A 17,419-nucleotide genomic window follows, 5' to 3' on the forward strand; every position below is an offset into this window, starting at 1 on the left:
CCTCTCTCTGGACCAGGTTAATGATGCCATCGGGAACGAGTGGCCCTGGATCTATTTTGTCACCCTCATTCTGCTGGGATCCTTCTTCATTCTCAACCTGGTGCTGGGTGTCCTGAGCGGGTAAGGAAGCTCACAGGGAGCTGGGAGGAGAGGGAAGAAGAGGAGAGGAGAAGAGGGATAGAGGGTGGGAGGGAGAAGGGGCAGCTGGGATGGGGGGGTGGAGAGGAGGGGAGAGAAGAAGGAAAAGAGCCAGAGGGAGAAGGAGAGTAGTGGCAGAGAAGGAAGAGGAGCGAGAAGAGGAGGAGGAGGGCAGGGAGATGTGGATTAGAACCTCTGCTTATCCCTTCTGCCAAGAGCACGCTCCTGGGTTAGCAAGGGAGATATAGAAGATAAAGGTAAGAGCGCCTTCATTTTTAATTTTTCTTTCTTCTCCTCAAGCCTTCTCCCATCCTTTCCTCCTCTGTCCCTCTGCACCCACACTCCCTCTGAGTGAAGCCCCTAAGATCCCAGCCTCCTGCCCCTGGATGTGCCTGAGCTGATGCTTGGCATTAGGAGTCAGTGTAGCCTTCAGGTGAGGCACCTGACTCTGGAGCTAGACCGTCCAAGCTTAAATCCTTGCACTACCGCTTGGTGGCTGTGTGACCTTGGCCTAATTACCTAACTTCTCTGTGCCTCAGAGTCCACATCTATCAAATGGGAATAATCTCATAGCGTTGTTGGGAGGATTAAATGAGTTAATACATATGAAGTACTTAGAACAGAGTCCAACACATAATGAGGGCTAAGTACTAACGGTCGTTATTAATGAGAGAGGTTCTCTCCACGATGGCTCCACCCACCCACAGCGGACAGTCTAGAAGTGACCGTCCACCGCCTCCCCCACTGCCATCACCCCCCTCCAGAAGCTCCCCTCCAGGCATTGTGTAGGCAGAATTCAGGGGGTTCTGTGAACTTGAATAAGAAAAACTTGTCTTTCTTTTTTATTAATTCTCTTTGAAGTTTAATGTTGCCTTTCTTTCTTTCTTTCTTTCTTTCTTTTTTTCTAAAGATTTTATTTATTTATTTGAGAGAGACAATGAGATAAAGAGAGCATGAGAGGGAAGAGGGTCAGAGGGAGAAGCAGACTCCCCGCCGAGCAGGGAGCCCGATGCGGAACTCGATCCAGGGACTCCAGGATCATGACCTGAGCCCAAGGCAGTCGCTTAACCAACTGAGCCACCCAGGCGCCCTAATGTTGCCTTTCATCAGGCATGGAGACAACATGCCACAGTAGTGGTTTTAGCGCTGACTGTGACTTGTCCCAGGAGAAACCACACGTCACATTACAAGTGTTGCAAATAGGGGCGCCTGGGTGGCTCAGTTGGTTAAGCGACTGCCTTCGGCTCAGGTCATGATCCCAGGGTCCTGGGATCGAGTCCCACATCGGGCTCCCGGCTCAGCGGAGAGCCTGCTTCTCCCTCTGACCCTCTCCTCTCTCATGCTGTTTCTCTCTCGCTCGCTCTCTAATAAATAAATAAATAAAATCTTTAAAAAAAAAAAAAAACAAGTGTTGCAAATAGTGCCTACACTCATTACTACTTTGAAACTATAATAGTTGTTAGATCGGCAACTAGATGTTGCTAGTTAATTAATAAAGAAACATACGTGGTACTTTATCACAATTTCTTTATATTTCAATAACTGTATTTTAATATAATCGATTCCTTTGTAATGAGAGAGTTTTATTTTGTGTGTTTTACAACATTATTCTGAGGAGGGACCCATAGGTTTCATGGGACTACCCAACGATCCACAGCACGAAAAGGCAGAGGCCCTGCCCGGGCCTGCCCCCCGGGGGGCCGGTGCAGAGAGCCGAGGTGCTCATGTCACAAGCCCATCACTGTGCTCCAGCCTCCCTCTCTCCCCACCCTGCTTAGTGGTCGAGGGCTGCCTCTACCAGTCTGAAGACCCCTCGCTGGCCCTCAGGTCCCTTCCTTCTAGCGCTGCCACCTGGTTTCTTCTAGACTCAGGAGATTTCCCTCCAGGCCTTAGGTCTGTAAGCACGACTACATTTCTAAGGTAGCTTCAAGGTCAGGGCAGCATGGAAAATGTGAGGATCCGTGGCTGATTCTGTGAGAGCAATGGGCTGTCGTGTCGTTAACCCCTAATATCCAAGGTAACCCCAAGACGAGGTAGGGTGAAATATCAGATGGGAGGAGCAGAAAGCAATGAGAAAGGCAGGCTGCATGGGAGGGGATGGTGAGGAGGCATGAGAGAGCCTGCCCCTCCATCACCTGGAAGGGCACCTGGACCCCAGATGACCCCCTGGACCAGAAGGCAGAAACACACCCAGCCACAGAATGTGCTCTCTCTGTCCTTAGGAAGCTCAATCCTCCTTCACCCCCTTTCTTTTTTCTCCTCCTTCCCCTGTCTCCCCTGTTCCATTTCAGGGAATTCACTAAGGAGCGGGAGAAGGCCAAGTCCAGGGGAACCTTCCAAAAGCTCCGGGAGAAGCAGCAGCTGGAGGAGGACCTCCGGGGCTACATGAGCTGGATCACGCAGGGCGAGGTCATGGACGTTGAGGACTTGAGAGAAGGTTCGGGCCCAAAGGCATGGTCAGCATGCCCTCCCCACCCCCTCGCAGTCAGGGCCCACAGGGAGCACTGCGTCAGGTAACCTCCTGTAAGCCTGGGAGGCCCACGGAGCAGGTATAACGTTGCCATCTTGCGGGTAAGAAAACTCAGGCCCTTAGAGGGTGAGTGACTTGCCTAAAGCCTTACACCTGGAAATGATAGCATCCAGGGGTGCCCGGGTTTCTTCCTGGAGTACAAAGAACCATGCCACCTGTCCATAACCAACCCCCTGCAGGTGTGGGCTCTTTCTAGGGCCGGGAGTGCACAGGGATTCAGGCCCACCTAGGGCCCGTTTTCACAGGTGTCTCCAGTCAATGGTCCCTTTCCCAGTGTGCCCAGGCTAGGTGTGTCCAGCCCAGAGGGGCCCAGGAGACTGGTCCACTCTTTCTCTCTTGTTCCCAGGGAAGCTGTCTTTGGATGAAGGAGGCTCCGACACAGAGAGCCTGTATGAAATTGAGGGCTTGAACAAAATCATCCAGTTCGTGTGAGTATCCACCCTTCTCCTCAGAGTCTTCCCAGCCTCAGATCTCCTGGAGATGTGGAGTTAGAACCCATTTACTATTCCCCATTTACTGGGCTTTAGAGTCACATTCCTGTCCCTTAGTGCAACCAGAGGGCACTCAGCAGATGACCTAATTATATACTACCTCAGGAAGAAAGTGGGAGCCTGCCAGAGGGCAAGGAGAGAATTTGGCCGCTACCCTCTGATCAGAGTGGTGTTGGCAGGGTAATTAGTCCTGGAAAGCTCTGCTTGGGAAGAGGGAAGGTGTGTGCTGTAAAGAGGTAGCACGGGGAGCTTTGCAGGAAGGAGGCTGCCCTCCCCCCGCCCTCCCCGCCAGGAGTCTGGCTCCAGGCTCAAGCGCCTTTGTCTCAAGAGGAAGATGTGTTTGTCTGGTTGGTTGCTTCCTCTCACAAATTCATACATACTTGTGATTTTGAAAGATCAAACAATAGAGAAATACATCAAAGAAAAGATGAAGGTCCCCACTGCCCTTCAAAGGGGTAACCATGGTAACAGATGTGTATCCCTCCAAGACCTTTGCTATGCTTTTATCTCTCTTACACACACACACACACACACACACCCCAGGTTTTTTGTTTTGCTTGGTTTTTTACGTGATAGGGTTCTTTTTTTTTTTTTTTAAAGATTTTATTTATTTATTTGACAGAGACAGAGATAGCGGGAGCAGGAACATAAGCAGCAGGAGTGGGAGAGGGAGAAGCAGGCTTCCCCTCGAGGAGGGAGCCCGATGTGGGACTCGATCCCAGGACCCTGGGATCATGACCTGAGACGAAGGCAGACGCTTAATGACTGAGCCACCCAGGTGCCCTACATGCTAGGGTTCTTTATGTTAACTACGGTCACTACAGAGCCTAGAACAGTGCCCAGCATTCGGGAGGTACTGCCAAGTATTTGATGAATAAATGAATATGATATACATAGTAGCTAGTAACTTATTTTTAACTTAAAATTATCTATTTGGGGCAACTTTATACATACACACACGTCTTTTTTTTTAAGCCTTTTTTTTAGAGCAGTTTTAGGTTCACGGCAAAATTGAACAGAAGGTACAGAGATTTCTCATGTCCCCCAGCCACCACACACACACAGTCCATTAACCAACACCCCCCACCAGAAAGCCGTGGTCTACCTTGGGGCTCCCACCTGGTGTCGTACGCTCTCTATATACATATGACAAATGTATAATGACATGAATTCATCATTCTAACATCATTCAGAGTATTTTCACTGCCCTAAAAATCCTCTGTGCTCCGCCTACTCATCCCTCCTCCCCCCACCCAGCAACTAACAACTGATCCTGTTCTCGTTTCCATAGTTTCGCCTTTTCCAGAATGTCATATATTTGGAATCATACAGTATGTAGCCTTTTCAGACTGGCTTCTTTCACTCAGTGACTGACCTTTAACTTTCCCCCATGACTTTTCCATGGCTGGATGGCTCACACACCTTTGTTTGGTGTATCCTCGAATGTGAAGTATTCCACACTATGAATGTGCCATAAAATATTAATCGTTGCAGGTTTTGGCAACACCAACAACACCACAGGAACAGTCGTGCATAAGTATGAACATTTCCACCAGGCAGATTCCTAGAAATGGAATTGCTGGGTCGAAGCGTATATAATTTTAAACCTTGGTCAACGCTACCAAACTGTTCTCCAAAAAGGCTGCAATGACTATGACAGTGCCCTTTCCACACACCCTCACCAACACCAGATATGATTAATCCATTACAGAATTGCTTTTATCATGAGCAACACGCCCCCTGCCCCGCCCCCGTGGGCTTTAATTAAAATGGAAGTGTGTGGGGCCCCTGCTGTTTGGCAGGCACTGTGCTAAGCATGGCGCTTGCCTTATCTCTAACTCCCCCCGAGGCTGGCATCGCTATCGTTCTCCTTTGCAAGAGGAAGAACTTCACTAGTAAGAGGCAAGACTTTAAATCGGTCTGGCCCTGCGGCTCCTGCCCGCAGCGTCTCCCGTGTGGGACCACCGGACCAAGTCTAGCTGGAGTCCGTCTGGAGGCGCTCCCAGAAAGGCGGGCGCGCGGAGTGAGGCCGCTCTTTGCCTCCAGCCTCCCGTGTCTCCTCTCCCAGTCGCCACTGGAGGCAGTGGAACCGCATCTTTCGCTGGAAGTGCCATGACGTGATCAAGTCCAAGGTCTTCTATTGGCTGGTGATCCTGGTCGTTGCCCTCAACACCCTGTCAATCGCCTCCGAGCACCACAACCAGCCTCTGTGGCTGACCCACTTGCAAGGTGAGACACAACAGAGTGAAGCCGGGAAGAGGACAGATGAGGCCAATGGCCAAAGCCAGCCAGTAGCAGCTCAGGTTTGGCAGAAGACGTCAGGCAGATATTGACATTGTTTTCTAGAAATTACAGGCTGGTAGTACTTCTTTCCTCGTGGCATTACCAGGGGGCAATAAGAGAAACTCTTTGGGAAGCCCAGGCGTCTGGGTAGAGGATCACAATTTCGGATACCGAACATAAGGATTACGAGCAATCTAGATCTCCAAGCACCCAAGTTCAAATTCTGCTCCCAAAACAGCAATCTTTCACCAACTATTTATTGCATGCATACTATATGTAAGGCATAGAAAAAGAACTCAGACGCGGAGAGAATTAATATACTGCTTTTGCCTTCCAGGAGTGTTCTTAGCCAGAGGAGAAGATAGATGCTCACGAATAATGTCAAATCCATATAGGGACAGCAACAATAGAGGCAAATATGAGGTAGCAAGAGAAGGATTACAGGGGAGGAATGTTGGAGCTCCATGGATCTTAAAGAATAAGTAGATGAGCCCCCCAGCAGTCAAAGGGAGGGGAGGAGTCCCACAGAAGGAACAGCATGTGCAAAGATGTGCAGATATAGAACAGTATGGAGAATTCAGGGAGCTGTAAGAACTTCATATGTGACTGAGAGCAGCAGGAGGGGTGTTTGCTCATAGAGGCCCTTAAATACTTGAGTAAAATGTGGGGACTTTAAGCCTCAGGCGGTGGGAAGCTAATGAAAAGTTGTCAGCAGGAATAGAACACGATCAGACTGGAGTTTCTGAAAGATCAGCTTTGGTGGAAGTCAAGTCAGCCTCATCCCCATGATAGATGGTGCCTCTGCATGTGGAGCTCTGGACTGCGAAAAGGCAGAGACTAAGAGAACTGGGAGACCAGTCCCAACATGGTGGACCAACTAAGTGCGCTCCCCACTGTAGACACATAGCAATGCTGCCTAAGTCATAAGAACAATATTTCAAAGAAAGGCAAGGAAGTCTCTGGATGGCAGAAATGAAGAAACCACTGAAAGCCAGAGCAGTGAGCTCATGAGTTGATTTCCAGGAACATTCTAGACCTAGAGCTAAACTCTAAAGGGTGGCGGTTGGGTTCTTAATGCACATGCAGGGACAGGAGACTGGTCCCACAGCCTGGGTGAGGTGAGGAACAGAACTGACCCCCTGCATAGAGCCAGAGCCTAGGGCTGCCCCTATGTGAGGGAAGCAAAAATTTCACCACATTGGGCCAGGGAAAGAAGGTGGAAGTTTATCCGTGCTGGAGGCTCTGGGAATAAGGAAAAATGTCTCAGGTGAAAAACTGAAACCCAATCTATGCCCTGTATAAGTATGGGGTCCAATTTGCACTGTTCCATATGGTATAGGGACCCTAAGCTAAGATAGTAACATAAAAAACTAGTCACAGGCAAGTGAAACCCCTGTGGTGCCCAGCAGAAGCAAACACAAGCCACCCCTTAGGGATGCTTCTCAACCCAAGGCATACAGAATTCCTGCAGGGAAAATGTTTCCCAAAGAAGAGCTCACAACAAAACAATCGCAAACCAAATTAGGAAGAGGGCCACCCTGAGGAAGAATTATCAAGCACAACCAACAGGAGTTAGCAACCCCAGGAGCCTAAAGTAGTAGAACAGTACAAAAGACAATATGCTTAAAGTGATGAAAAAGATAAAAGAAGGGATATAACGAGAAAAGAAGACTGTCTTTTCCTATGGGAAGGAGCTAGGAAAAAATGCACTAGATGAGATGCATGCATGCATGCATTCATTGCCACCAATCTTCTCGAGATCCCCTTGACTTTGCCAAGCATTGCCAATGCATTGTCAATGCCCAAATGTGGACAAGATGTGAATACTGTCCACCAAAAGGAGTCAGAGATTTGAGGTTCCTGACCTATGCAGATAAATGGGTGGTAGCGCCACTTACTGAGATGGGGAAGGCAATCAATGGCTGGGTGTGTTTGGGGGTGGGGGAAGATGGGCAGTACTCAGCAACTTAGTCTTGGGCATGTTGAGTTTGAGGTACCTTTGAGATATCCCAATGGAAATGTCAAGAAGGCAGATGGAAAAACAGGTCTGGAACTCAATGGAGAGGTCTGAGTTGAAGAGTTAAAATTCAGGAGTCATTGGCAGGGATGGCCATTGAAGCTACAGTCTTAGAAGATAGCACCAGACCAGCAGAGGATAGCATATGCTAAATGTACAGCTCAAGGTCAGCATCCAAAGATTAGGTAAAGAATTGCATCTGCAGAGGAAGCTTGGGAAAAGCAGGAGAAGCAGAAGAAATCCAGAGGGATATGGGGTCACAGAAGCTAAGGAAAGAGAATATTTGAAAAAGCAAGGCTGGTCAACTGTGCCCAGGGCTTCTGGGAGGTCAGGAAAAAATGAGGGCTAAAATGCCCATTGGATTTAGTGACCTGGAAGTCATTGGTAAGCCTGAGAGAGTTTGTTGGTGGTGTGATCAGGTGGACCCAGTTAGGTATGAGTTAGAGAGCAAATAGGGCAGGGCAGGGTGGGCAGAAGTGAAGGGATCCAAGTAGATAACTCTCTGGAAGTTTGGCTGTGATAGTGGGGAGAGAGCTAGGGCAGCATCTACGGGGAAAATGGGGACTTGGGCATTTAAAAATGGTGATGGGAGAATCCAGTTGAAAGAAGTTAAACACACAGGAAAGAAAAAGGATCATTGACAGTGGATTTTGTGAGGTGGAGGTTGGGGGGTGGGCAAAGCATAGGTGGACAGGTTGGCTTTGGATAGGTGGAGGACCCCCTCCTCCAGCAGGAGAGAAGGACGTGTACAGTAATGAGAGACTGGCAGAGCTTAATTAACTTAAGTGAAATTAAAAGTAATAAGACTCACTTGAGTTAAACGTGGTATGGTTTAGCGTTTGAGAAATTTACATCAGCGTTCCTTCAATGGGCAAACATTCGCCAGGTTTTATGGATCTTGACAGTGGAAAAGGGATGATGTTTTGGAAACATGGTGAGGGTGCTTGGGGCGGAGGGCTTGGCCAAGGCAGAGGCCTGGAGGCAGGGCAGGGAGGGAGGGAGAGAGCAGCGCTGAGGCTGGGTCGCCCACCCTGCAGACGTGGCCAACCGGGTGCTGCTGGCCCTCTTCACCATCGAGATGCTGATGAAGATATATGGGCTGGGACTGCGCCAGTACTTCATGTCCATCTTCAACCGCTTCGACTGCTTCGTGGTGTGCAGTGGCATCCTGGAGATCCTGCTCGTGGAATGGGGCGCCATGAGCCCCCTGGGCATCTCCGTGCTGCGCTGCATCCGCCTCCTTAGGATCTTCAAGATCACCAAGTGAGCTCCGGGCGGCAGGCAGGCGCCGCTCCCGGGGGGACCCAAGAGGACAGCGTGCCTGGTCTGGTCCGCACGGGCTCATTCCCTGTGGTCTGGGGTCTGGGCAAGTTCACATGTGGCCTCTTGCCCAGGACTTCCCTTCCGCCTTGAAAGAAATGACTTTCCCCTTTTGACCTCATTCCTTTATTTTTTCCTCCTTACCTCTTACCATCTTGTGACAGGGCAGGGATGCTGGGGGGCGTGGAGAGGAGAGAGGAAAGAGGATAAGAAGAGCGTGGGAGAGGGAGGAAGGAGAGGAAGATGAGAGGAAAGGAGAAGTGGGGAAAGGCGATGGAAATGAGGAGGCGGAATGAATAAGGAGGGAGGGAGCGTGGTGAGGGAGCAGAGACGTGCTCATCGGTTTCCCAGGGTTTATTGGGCACCCTCCTGAGCTGGGGACTATGCTAGGCACAGGGGGTGCAGGGGTGCATGGGAGAGACGTGGTCCTTACTCTCATGGGGTCTGCAGTCTGGTGGTGTGATGCCCCTTCTCCCTCTGCATCCCCTCAGGCCTGAGCCTTTGCCCTAGCCTGGCCAGACCTCAGGCAGTCTGCGGAGGGGGCGCTGGAGGGGGGCGCTGCTCCTCTCCACCTGTGACCCTCTGCCTTCAGGTATTGGACATCTCTGAGCAACCTGGTGGCGTCCCTGCTCAACTCCATCCGCTCTATCGCCTCCTTACTGCTGCTGCTCTTCCTCTTCATCATCATCTTCGCCCTGCTGGGCATGCAGCTCTTCGGGGGCAGGTATGACTTCGAGGACATGGAGGTGCGGCGCAGCAACTTCGACAACTTCCCACAGGCCCTCATCAGTGTCTTCCAGGTAGGCGGTGCTGCAAGTGCTGAATCGCACTTCTGTCCTTCAGGAGCAGGGTGGGCATCACCTCCTCCAGGAAGCCTTCTCGGATCTGCTGGTTTGAGTTCAAGGTCCCTATCCAGGCTCCGTCTTCCCCTGTGCTCCTCTCCATTGCAATAGTTGCTATTTGTCTCCTCCACCCTCTGGAGCCTAGGAGCTGCGCCCGATTTGACCTATTTGTCTCTGTCCCTGGTACCTAGCAGAGTTCTGGCCCATAGCAGGGTCACTGATGCTGACTGAATGGCGTCCAGGTGCCTGTTTCTCTCCCATGCACTACTCCTCTCTCTGAGCGTAGAGTCAGACAGTGAGCTCTCCCCCAACAAGACTGAAAAAGCCCCAGAGAAATACCAACCGTTTCTCACTGCGAAGACATGGCTCAGCTAATGTTCTCTAGAAGCCACCAAAGGAGCATAGCTGTGACTTACCTGAGGCCTCCAGAGCCACGGGCCTCCTGGAGGAGCTTCCTCAGTGTAGGGCAGAGAAACGCTCCCCTGTGTTGGAGCCGGCACTCACGAGGAACATCACCTTGTTGGCACCAGTGAGAAGGGCGGTGTGTGGCCATCAGCTGGTCTTATAGATGACCTCACCCTCTCTTCCATTCACCCCATGGCTGGTCGGGCATCACGTCTGACAAGGCACTTGACATTTCACACTAGTTCTGGAGGCTGGGAGGCCAGGAGGCCTGGGTGGGCTCAGTACAGTTAAGCCTGGGCATTAGGAACAGAGACAGGGAGGTGGTGACCCCACAGTCAAACTCCTTGGCCCTGGAGAGGCAGCAGCAATATTTCTGACCATTGGAAGAGGTTCCAGGAGGAGAGCCGGGACCTTTCATCCTGGCCATGGATGAAGAGAGGAAAGGTCTAGGGGCCTTTTGGGCCATGTGGTCCCGAGAGAAGACGCTCGAGTCCCTCTGCGCCACCCCCCACTGTGTTCCCTCTCCCCCTAGGTCCTGACAGGTGAAGACTGGAACTCCATGATGTACAACGGGATCATGGCCTACGGCGGACCGTCCTACCCGGGGGTGCTAGTGTGTGTTTATTTCATCATCCTTTTCGTCTGTGGCAATTGTATCCCCTTGGGAGGAAGAGGGCACAGAAAAGAGCTGAGGGAGGGGGTGGGAGAGACGGTCTGAAAACAGGGGGTCAAGGGCACGCACATGCCAGGCAGCAGGCCCTCTGGCTGGAGGGGCGCCCCCAGACTCATGGTGCGGGGCAGGGGGCTAGGACATAGCATATAGCAAGTGCAGGATAATTCCTTCCACTGGGAAAGTTCAAGGACTACAGAGGTGACTGGTTATAGGCGGGAGGATTTCATCCCAGAGAGGCTGGTGAGCCTGGAGCAGGCAGGAGGAAGGACAAGTTTTGGCTGTGGGGCCATGAAGATGGTGGGCAGCCTGGGCCAAAGGTTTGGGAGGCAGGGAAGGAGGAATGAGCTAAGAGGAGCCCGAGAATGAGGCAAGCAGATGGGAGGTGAGGTGGATGGGGCAGAAAGAGCCAGCAGTTCCCTGGGGGTTCTGACGTCTGCACATGGAATTTGGTATTATGAGTAGAGGGGGTGGGGAGGGAACCAGTGTTCCTTGAGCTCATGTGTGCTGAGCATGACGCTCACGGACAATGCCTCACTGGCTCCCCACACAGCCCCGTGTGGGAGCGGGGATCAGTCCTGGATGGGAAATGGGGGGCCCTCAAGGCTCATCATGGGCACCCCTGTGCAGCCAGGCTTCCCTGAGGATGCTCGCCCATGTCCTCATGCCCATGCCATCCCATGTGGTAATTCTGGCAAGAGGTTCTCTGACAAGCCCACCAAGGGAGTGGGGTTAAGTCCTGCCAACCCCTGGGCAGGGTGGGATCCTGGCCCCAGAGGTTTCCCTTTCATCCACAACCCAAGACTCCTTAGCGGAATGCCCTCAGATATCCTGCTCAATGTCTTCCTGGCCATCGCTGTGGACAACCTGGCTGAGGCTGAGAGCCTGACTTCTGCCCAGAAGGCCAAGGCTGAGGAGAGAAAGCGCAGGAAGATGTCCAAGTGAGTGCTACATCCCCAGCAGGGAGGGACATGGCGTGCTTGGTGGTGGTCTCCCAGCTCTGCGCTGGCGGCTCCTTGGAGCCTGATGAGCAGGGGTTCTGCCACCATGACCCCTGCCCCAGGGGGCAGCCTTCTGCAACCAGCACGTCTAGGGATGGCTGATGTCCTATGAGGTGTCCCTGGGCGCAGAACTGGAGGTGGCCTCAGGAAATGTGACGGCAGAGCCAGGCGGGTTGGACCAGGGGACCCTGGTGGGGAGTTCTAGGAATTCAGCCGGCCCTGCCACTGAGTCACCGTGCTTCTTGCTTTCCCTTTGCTGAGCCGGGGGCGTGTCAAATGTGAAGTGGTGGTTGGCTTCTCTGGTCTGTTACAATTCTCTCCCTCTGCGAGTTTGTTGTGTAACTCTCCGGAGCCTGAGACTCTCCTCTAGGAGGAGACAGGTCTCCCAGACAGTGTTTCTCAAACTCTAATTGCAAATGAATCACCTGGGGATCTTGTTAAAATACTGACTCTGATTCAGGAAGTCTGGGGTGGGGTTGATGGTCTGCATTTCTAACAAGCTCCCAGGTGGCGTGGATGCTGCGGGCTGGAGAACCATACTGAGTGGCTCTAGACAAAGGCCTGCTTCCTCCAGTGTCCATGCCTGCAGGAATGGTATGCCCATTCCTGGGAGGCAGGCTGGGAAGAGAAAGAGAGAAAGACCAGCAATGGTTGAGCCCCACCTTGGACCAAACCACGCTCCCACACTGAATTCTTTAAGAAAAAGGTGCAAAGCCACTTTCCACCCATTTACCCATCAATGAACACTGAGTGTGGCTGACCAGTGAGCCATATTTAGCCACGGGCCCAAGCTGGGCATCATGCCCTCTCATCACAGACTTGCCCAGGCCTATAACCTTTCCCTTTTGGCTGTTCCATCCTCCACAGAGCCCCCTGAGCCCTTGGTGCAGGATTCCCCTGAGGGTGCCATCAGACTAAGCAAATCCCCAAGAACTGTCTGGTTGGGCTTCCACTGTGGGCTTCCTCGGTTTTTTTAACTCAGGGGTCTCCCAGACAAGTCAGAGGAGGAGAAATCAGTGATGGCCAAGAAGCTGGAACAGAAACCCAAGGGTGAGGGCATCCCTACTACCGCCAAGGTGAGCATATCATGTGGGGTATTTTCAGAGGCAGGATGGGGAGGAACTCTGCAAGTCCTCTGGGTCACCCCCATGACTTAGGGTGCTGGTGGGTGGGTAGGGAGGTGGAGAGGGACTATCTGCTTGGTTATCAGCCAGGTGAGGGCATCTGTCTCACTCTACTGGAGAGAAAGTCAATGGCTACACTCCCACAAGGAATCCTTTGTACTGAGAGGCACAGATGCCCCAGTCTGGGAACCAGAATTCCTCAGAGTCCCAGCTTCCCACCCCAGTCAGGGTGTCTCCTGCCCCACTTGACACCCCCTGTTCCATTGTGAGACCCAGACAGGATTCCCACCACTTCCTGCTTGCTCCAGCCTCGCTCTGCTCAACCCTTCTGGAAGCTGAGGAAGCAGAGGTCAGAGGGTTGGGGAGATGGGCCCCAGAGAACTAAACTGGGAGTGCCATGCACAGGCTCAGACAGGCTGAGGTCTTGGCAACTCATCTGACCGTTCTGGGCCTGGCTTCTCATTTGTAAAGAGGGAATGATTCTAATATTCCCTACTCCCCAGGCTGTAGGGAGGATTGAGCTTCCGCCCACACTGACCCTCCAGTAAATGCTCAGTAAGCGGAAACTGCAGGTTTGCTTTCGTCATCTTCATTGTATTCCTTCCGACAGCTGAAAATCGATGAATTTGAATCTAATGTCAATGAAGTGAAGGATCCCTACCCTTCAGCTGACTTCCCAGGTGAGGATCCTGGGACTGTCGGGGGTGTGTCCTGGGGCTGATTTCTCTCCAGGGGCAATCTCTTGCGTGTCCCCTACCTGGACACTTCCATGAGGGGATCACGACACAGAGACATCCCTTCTGACCTAGTCACACATGTAAGCCATCTGCCAGCCTGCCTCTCCCTACAATACACACGATCGAAAACCCCACACATTCTATTTTCATTTAATTCAGCTAGTATTTGTTGAGTGCGCATTATGTACTTCAGTGCTGAGGACTCCGTTTTCAAGTTTTCCATTCTGGCCACACAGAGCAGACCACAGACGAGGACATGTCTGTCTATATGGGGCAGGAGATGGACAGGTTCCTCGCCCCCAAAGTGTCCGGCAGTGCTGGGGGCTAGACTGACACATGAATAAATAGAATCTTGACTTGCACTGTGGGAAAATCAAAATGAAGGAAACAAGGGTAGGGTGGGCAGGAGGGTAATACACAGCCACAGATGAACTATGAACGTCTCCCAAATGCAAATAACCATGGCTGCCACCGAAAACCATTCATCTGTGCCAAGGAGAGAACACCTTGGGAAGAGCAGAACCAGGCTGGGCTCATGTGAAAGAGCCACGTGGAAGAGGCCTGAAAGCCCCAGAGCTCTGAGGTTCTCTCTTAGCTCACTCACGGGTCCTCAGAGCACAGGGTCACTGGTGCAATTTCACGGCTATTTGTGGAATTGGCTGATTAGCATCTGTTTGCCCCAGTGACTCTTAAGCTCCAGGGGGACTTTTTGTGCTCCAAATGGCACCCACGTAGGCACTCAATAAATAGAATGAATGAACACATGAAAGGATTTTGCAAAGTGAATGTGTGGGGAGCATGGAGCTGATAGAGACAGGACTAATAGTATTTCTTCAAATGTCTGCTAGCAATGAATATTTGGGTTTTAAAATAATTCATCTCAAGCTGTTTCATCTAAGGACCATGACCTAGCAGATGAGCGTGGCTGGTGTGCCGGGGAAAATGGCTGACCCAGGAAATGGGAGGTTAAGGAAAGGGAAAAGGGTTAGAAAGAAGGGGGAGGGTAGAGGGTCGAGGGGATGTGGGGTGGGCAGTTGGAAGAGAGTCCTCACCAAGGAGGTTGAATATGTTTATCCTGCTTCTTTCCGAAGACCATTTGAAATGGCTTAAGCTTAGGACAAAATATATGTACAATGAAATTAACAAAATGGGCATAGACAAGGGAAAAAAGAAAGCAAATATACTAACTCTAAGAATTAACAGTTTCTTCCATTAAGCATAAGATGTGTTTCGGGGTCCTTGGCAGCCAGGGCAAGATGGGAAGTGTCACATTAGGACACTGGTTGTGAGGAAGGAGAAAGGGTGGTGAAGCTGAGAGCCTGTGCAGAGAGCAGAATCAAGTGGAGAGAGCAGATCATAGTGGCTCTTTCTGGGCTTCCCCAAGGGGCTCTGTCAGGGGGCCAGTAGAGGTAGGAATGAGGTGACTATGGGGTGAGGGCAACAAGAGACTGGGCAAGACCTGCACAATGAGGGGCACCCCGACTTTTGACAGTGCCCTCCAGTTTGATCACTGGATCCTCGCCTCCCCCTTCTCCCTGAGGAGCTCAGGTAGTCAGCTGTCTCATAAGGCCATAAGACCTACCAATAAACCTAGAGGGTCCATCTCTTCCTCCTCTACCTCTCCCACCCTGGTATCTGCCTCCGTACCGGCGACTGGCTGAAGCTCAAGGAATATTGATTTATTTTTTTTTTCGTGCTAGCAGTTCCTCTCTGAAATGATTATTTTTAGAATCCTAGCCCAGGAGAGGAATTCAGAGTCTATTTATTTCAACAAGCCTTCTGCCCCTAATCAATTTCACAAATTGGGAAGCTGAAGCCCAAGAAGGACAGTGACTTGCCTAGTTGGCTCAGCAAGTTAGGGGCAGAGCCTGGACCACACCTCAGGTCTCAACTGAAGCAGGGTCCCCTGTCTACTTCCCAGCTGTGAGCATTTGAGATGGTGTGAGTCCAGCCCTGAGGCAGAAGATGAAACAGCAAGGCTCCTTGACTTTGCTCCTGGCCCCACTTCAGGAGGGTTCTGGGACCGACAGTTTTCCCTGACAGTTCACACCTACTCCCTGAGGGGAAAGGGAGATGCCTGGGCTGGACTCTGCTGACATCCTCGTGGCCAGCATTGACCTGCTACCACCCTCACTTTCTGGTTGCTGGGGGTTCATGGTTGCATTCAGAGCACAGAAGCCTGGGGAGCAGTAAAGTATGTAAAGATGCCCCCGATTTCTCTCTCTCCCCTCCCCACAGGCGATGATGAAGAAGATGAGCCTGAGATCCCCGTGAGCCCCCGACCACGCCCCCTGGCTGAGCTGCAGCTGAAAGAGAAGGCAGTACCCATTCCAGAAGCCAGCTCCTTCTTCATCTTCAGCCCCACCAACAAGTGGGTGGCCCCACGGCTGCTGTGTCGGGTGACTGATGGGGCTCTCAAAAAGGGCTGGTTTCTGCTCTGAAAAGACCCCTTTCTCCTGATTCTCTGGGCTTACAATTACACCGTGAGAAACTGACTCCCTTAACTAAGATCTTGCGCCCTGTTTAAAATGCTAGCATCTCTGGGAGAGGTAGTGCTTGAAACCTTAGCAGTTACTTACACCGAAGCGGTGTATATTTTGTATATTTTGGTTCCTTTCTGAGGGCAAATTTAGACAGGACAAGGGAATGAGAACCAGGTGAAGCTGTAGTTCTTACTGGCTTCACAGTTTTACACCTTTAAAATATGCATAGACTATAGTCGTCACAGAGTTTCATCTGTCTGCTTCATGGATGGAGATCAGCCTGCCCCATTCGTTTGGCTGAAAACCACAGGGTGGCGGAGGAGTACCAGGTGGGTGGGGGAAGGGGTTTGGTTGGGAGAGGGGACTGAGGCTGCAGGAACCGAATGAGGGGCGGGGGTCCCGCGTGTCCAGCCAGAGGACTGTTCAGATGTAGGCCATCCTTCTCCACTGACCCGGGAGGGAGGGTTCCAGTGTCTCTCTGCCAGACAGAGGCTGGAGAGGCCTGAGTGCCCGAGAGCTCGCAGCTCTCCTGATCCCCTTGCCGTCCCCCCAACAGGATCCGTGTCTTGTGTCATCGTATTGTCAATGCTACCTGGTTCACCAACTTCATCCTGCTCTTCATCCTGCTCAGCAGTGCTGCACTGGCCGCTGAGGACCCCATCCGGGCCGAGTCTGTGAGGAATCAGGTGATGGTGGACCCCTGCTTTCTGCCAGCACGGCACCCCTCCCCACCCCAGGCCTCAGCCACCCGCACACTTCACTCTGGTGCTCAGAGTTCAATGTATGCTCTACGCGGCCGTAGGCCATCAGAGTCTCTTAGAGTTTAAGTCCCTGGAGGGCCAAGACTGCCCAAACCACTCCTTCTGAACAGTGTTGTCACAGCATGCAGCACAGACAGGCTCTTGATGCCGAGTTTTAATGATGATGGTGATGGTGGTAATGGTGGTAGTCGTGGTGGTAGTGGTGATGGTGATGGTGATGATGGTAGTGATGGTGGTGGTGGTGATGATGATGGTGATGGTGACAGCGATGATGATGGTGACAGCGATGATGATGGTGGTGATGGTGGTGGTGGTGATGGTGATGGTGGTGACGGTGACAGCGATGATGATGGTGGTGGTGGTGGTGATGGTGATAGTGGTGATGACTGTGGTAATGGTGGTGATGGTAATGGCAATGATGGTAGTGGTGGTGATGATGATGGTGATGGCGATAGTGATGATGATGATGGTGGTGATGGTAATGGCAATGATGGTAGTGGTGGTGGTGGTGATGGTGATGGTGGTGATGGTGACAGTGATGATGATGGTGGTGGTGGTGGTGGTGGTGATGGTGATGGTGGTGATGGTGACAGCGATGATGATGGTGGTGGTGGTGG

The 17,419-nt window shown here is 51.8% G+C and overlaps 1 protein-coding gene across 1 annotated transcript in view; it reads left to right on the plus strand.

Annotated features, from left to right (window-relative positions):
• Window positions 1–17,419, plus strand: part of CACNA1S (calcium voltage-gated channel subunit alpha1 S) — a 67,974-nt gene that overhangs the window by 23,226 nt on the left and 27,329 nt on the right. The window contains exons 7-18 of the mRNA XM_021682480.1: window positions 17–120; window positions 2,430–2,575; window positions 3,015–3,096; window positions 5,228–5,388; window positions 8,497–8,722; window positions 9,372–9,579; window positions 10,559–10,679; window positions 11,523–11,637; window positions 12,680–12,773; window positions 13,432–13,501; window positions 15,797–15,929; window positions 16,598–16,727. Coding sequence (XP_021538155.1) covers window positions 17–120; window positions 2,430–2,575; window positions 3,015–3,096; window positions 5,228–5,388; window positions 8,497–8,722; window positions 9,372–9,579; window positions 10,559–10,679; window positions 11,523–11,637; window positions 12,680–12,773; window positions 13,432–13,501; window positions 15,797–15,929; window positions 16,598–16,727 — 1,590 coding nt within the window. The remainder of the gene's footprint in view (window positions 1–16; window positions 121–2,429; window positions 2,576–3,014; window positions 3,097–5,227; window positions 5,389–8,496; window positions 8,723–9,371; window positions 9,580–10,558; window positions 10,680–11,522; window positions 11,638–12,679; window positions 12,774–13,431; window positions 13,502–15,796; window positions 15,930–16,597; window positions 16,728–17,419) is intronic.

Source organism: Neomonachus schauinslandi, chromosome 6 (assembly GCF_002201575.2).
Source record: "Neomonachus schauinslandi chromosome 6, ASM220157v2, whole genome shotgun sequence".
In the NCBI taxonomy this organism is placed as follows: Eukaryota; Metazoa; Chordata; class Mammalia; order Carnivora; family Phocidae; genus Neomonachus; species Neomonachus schauinslandi.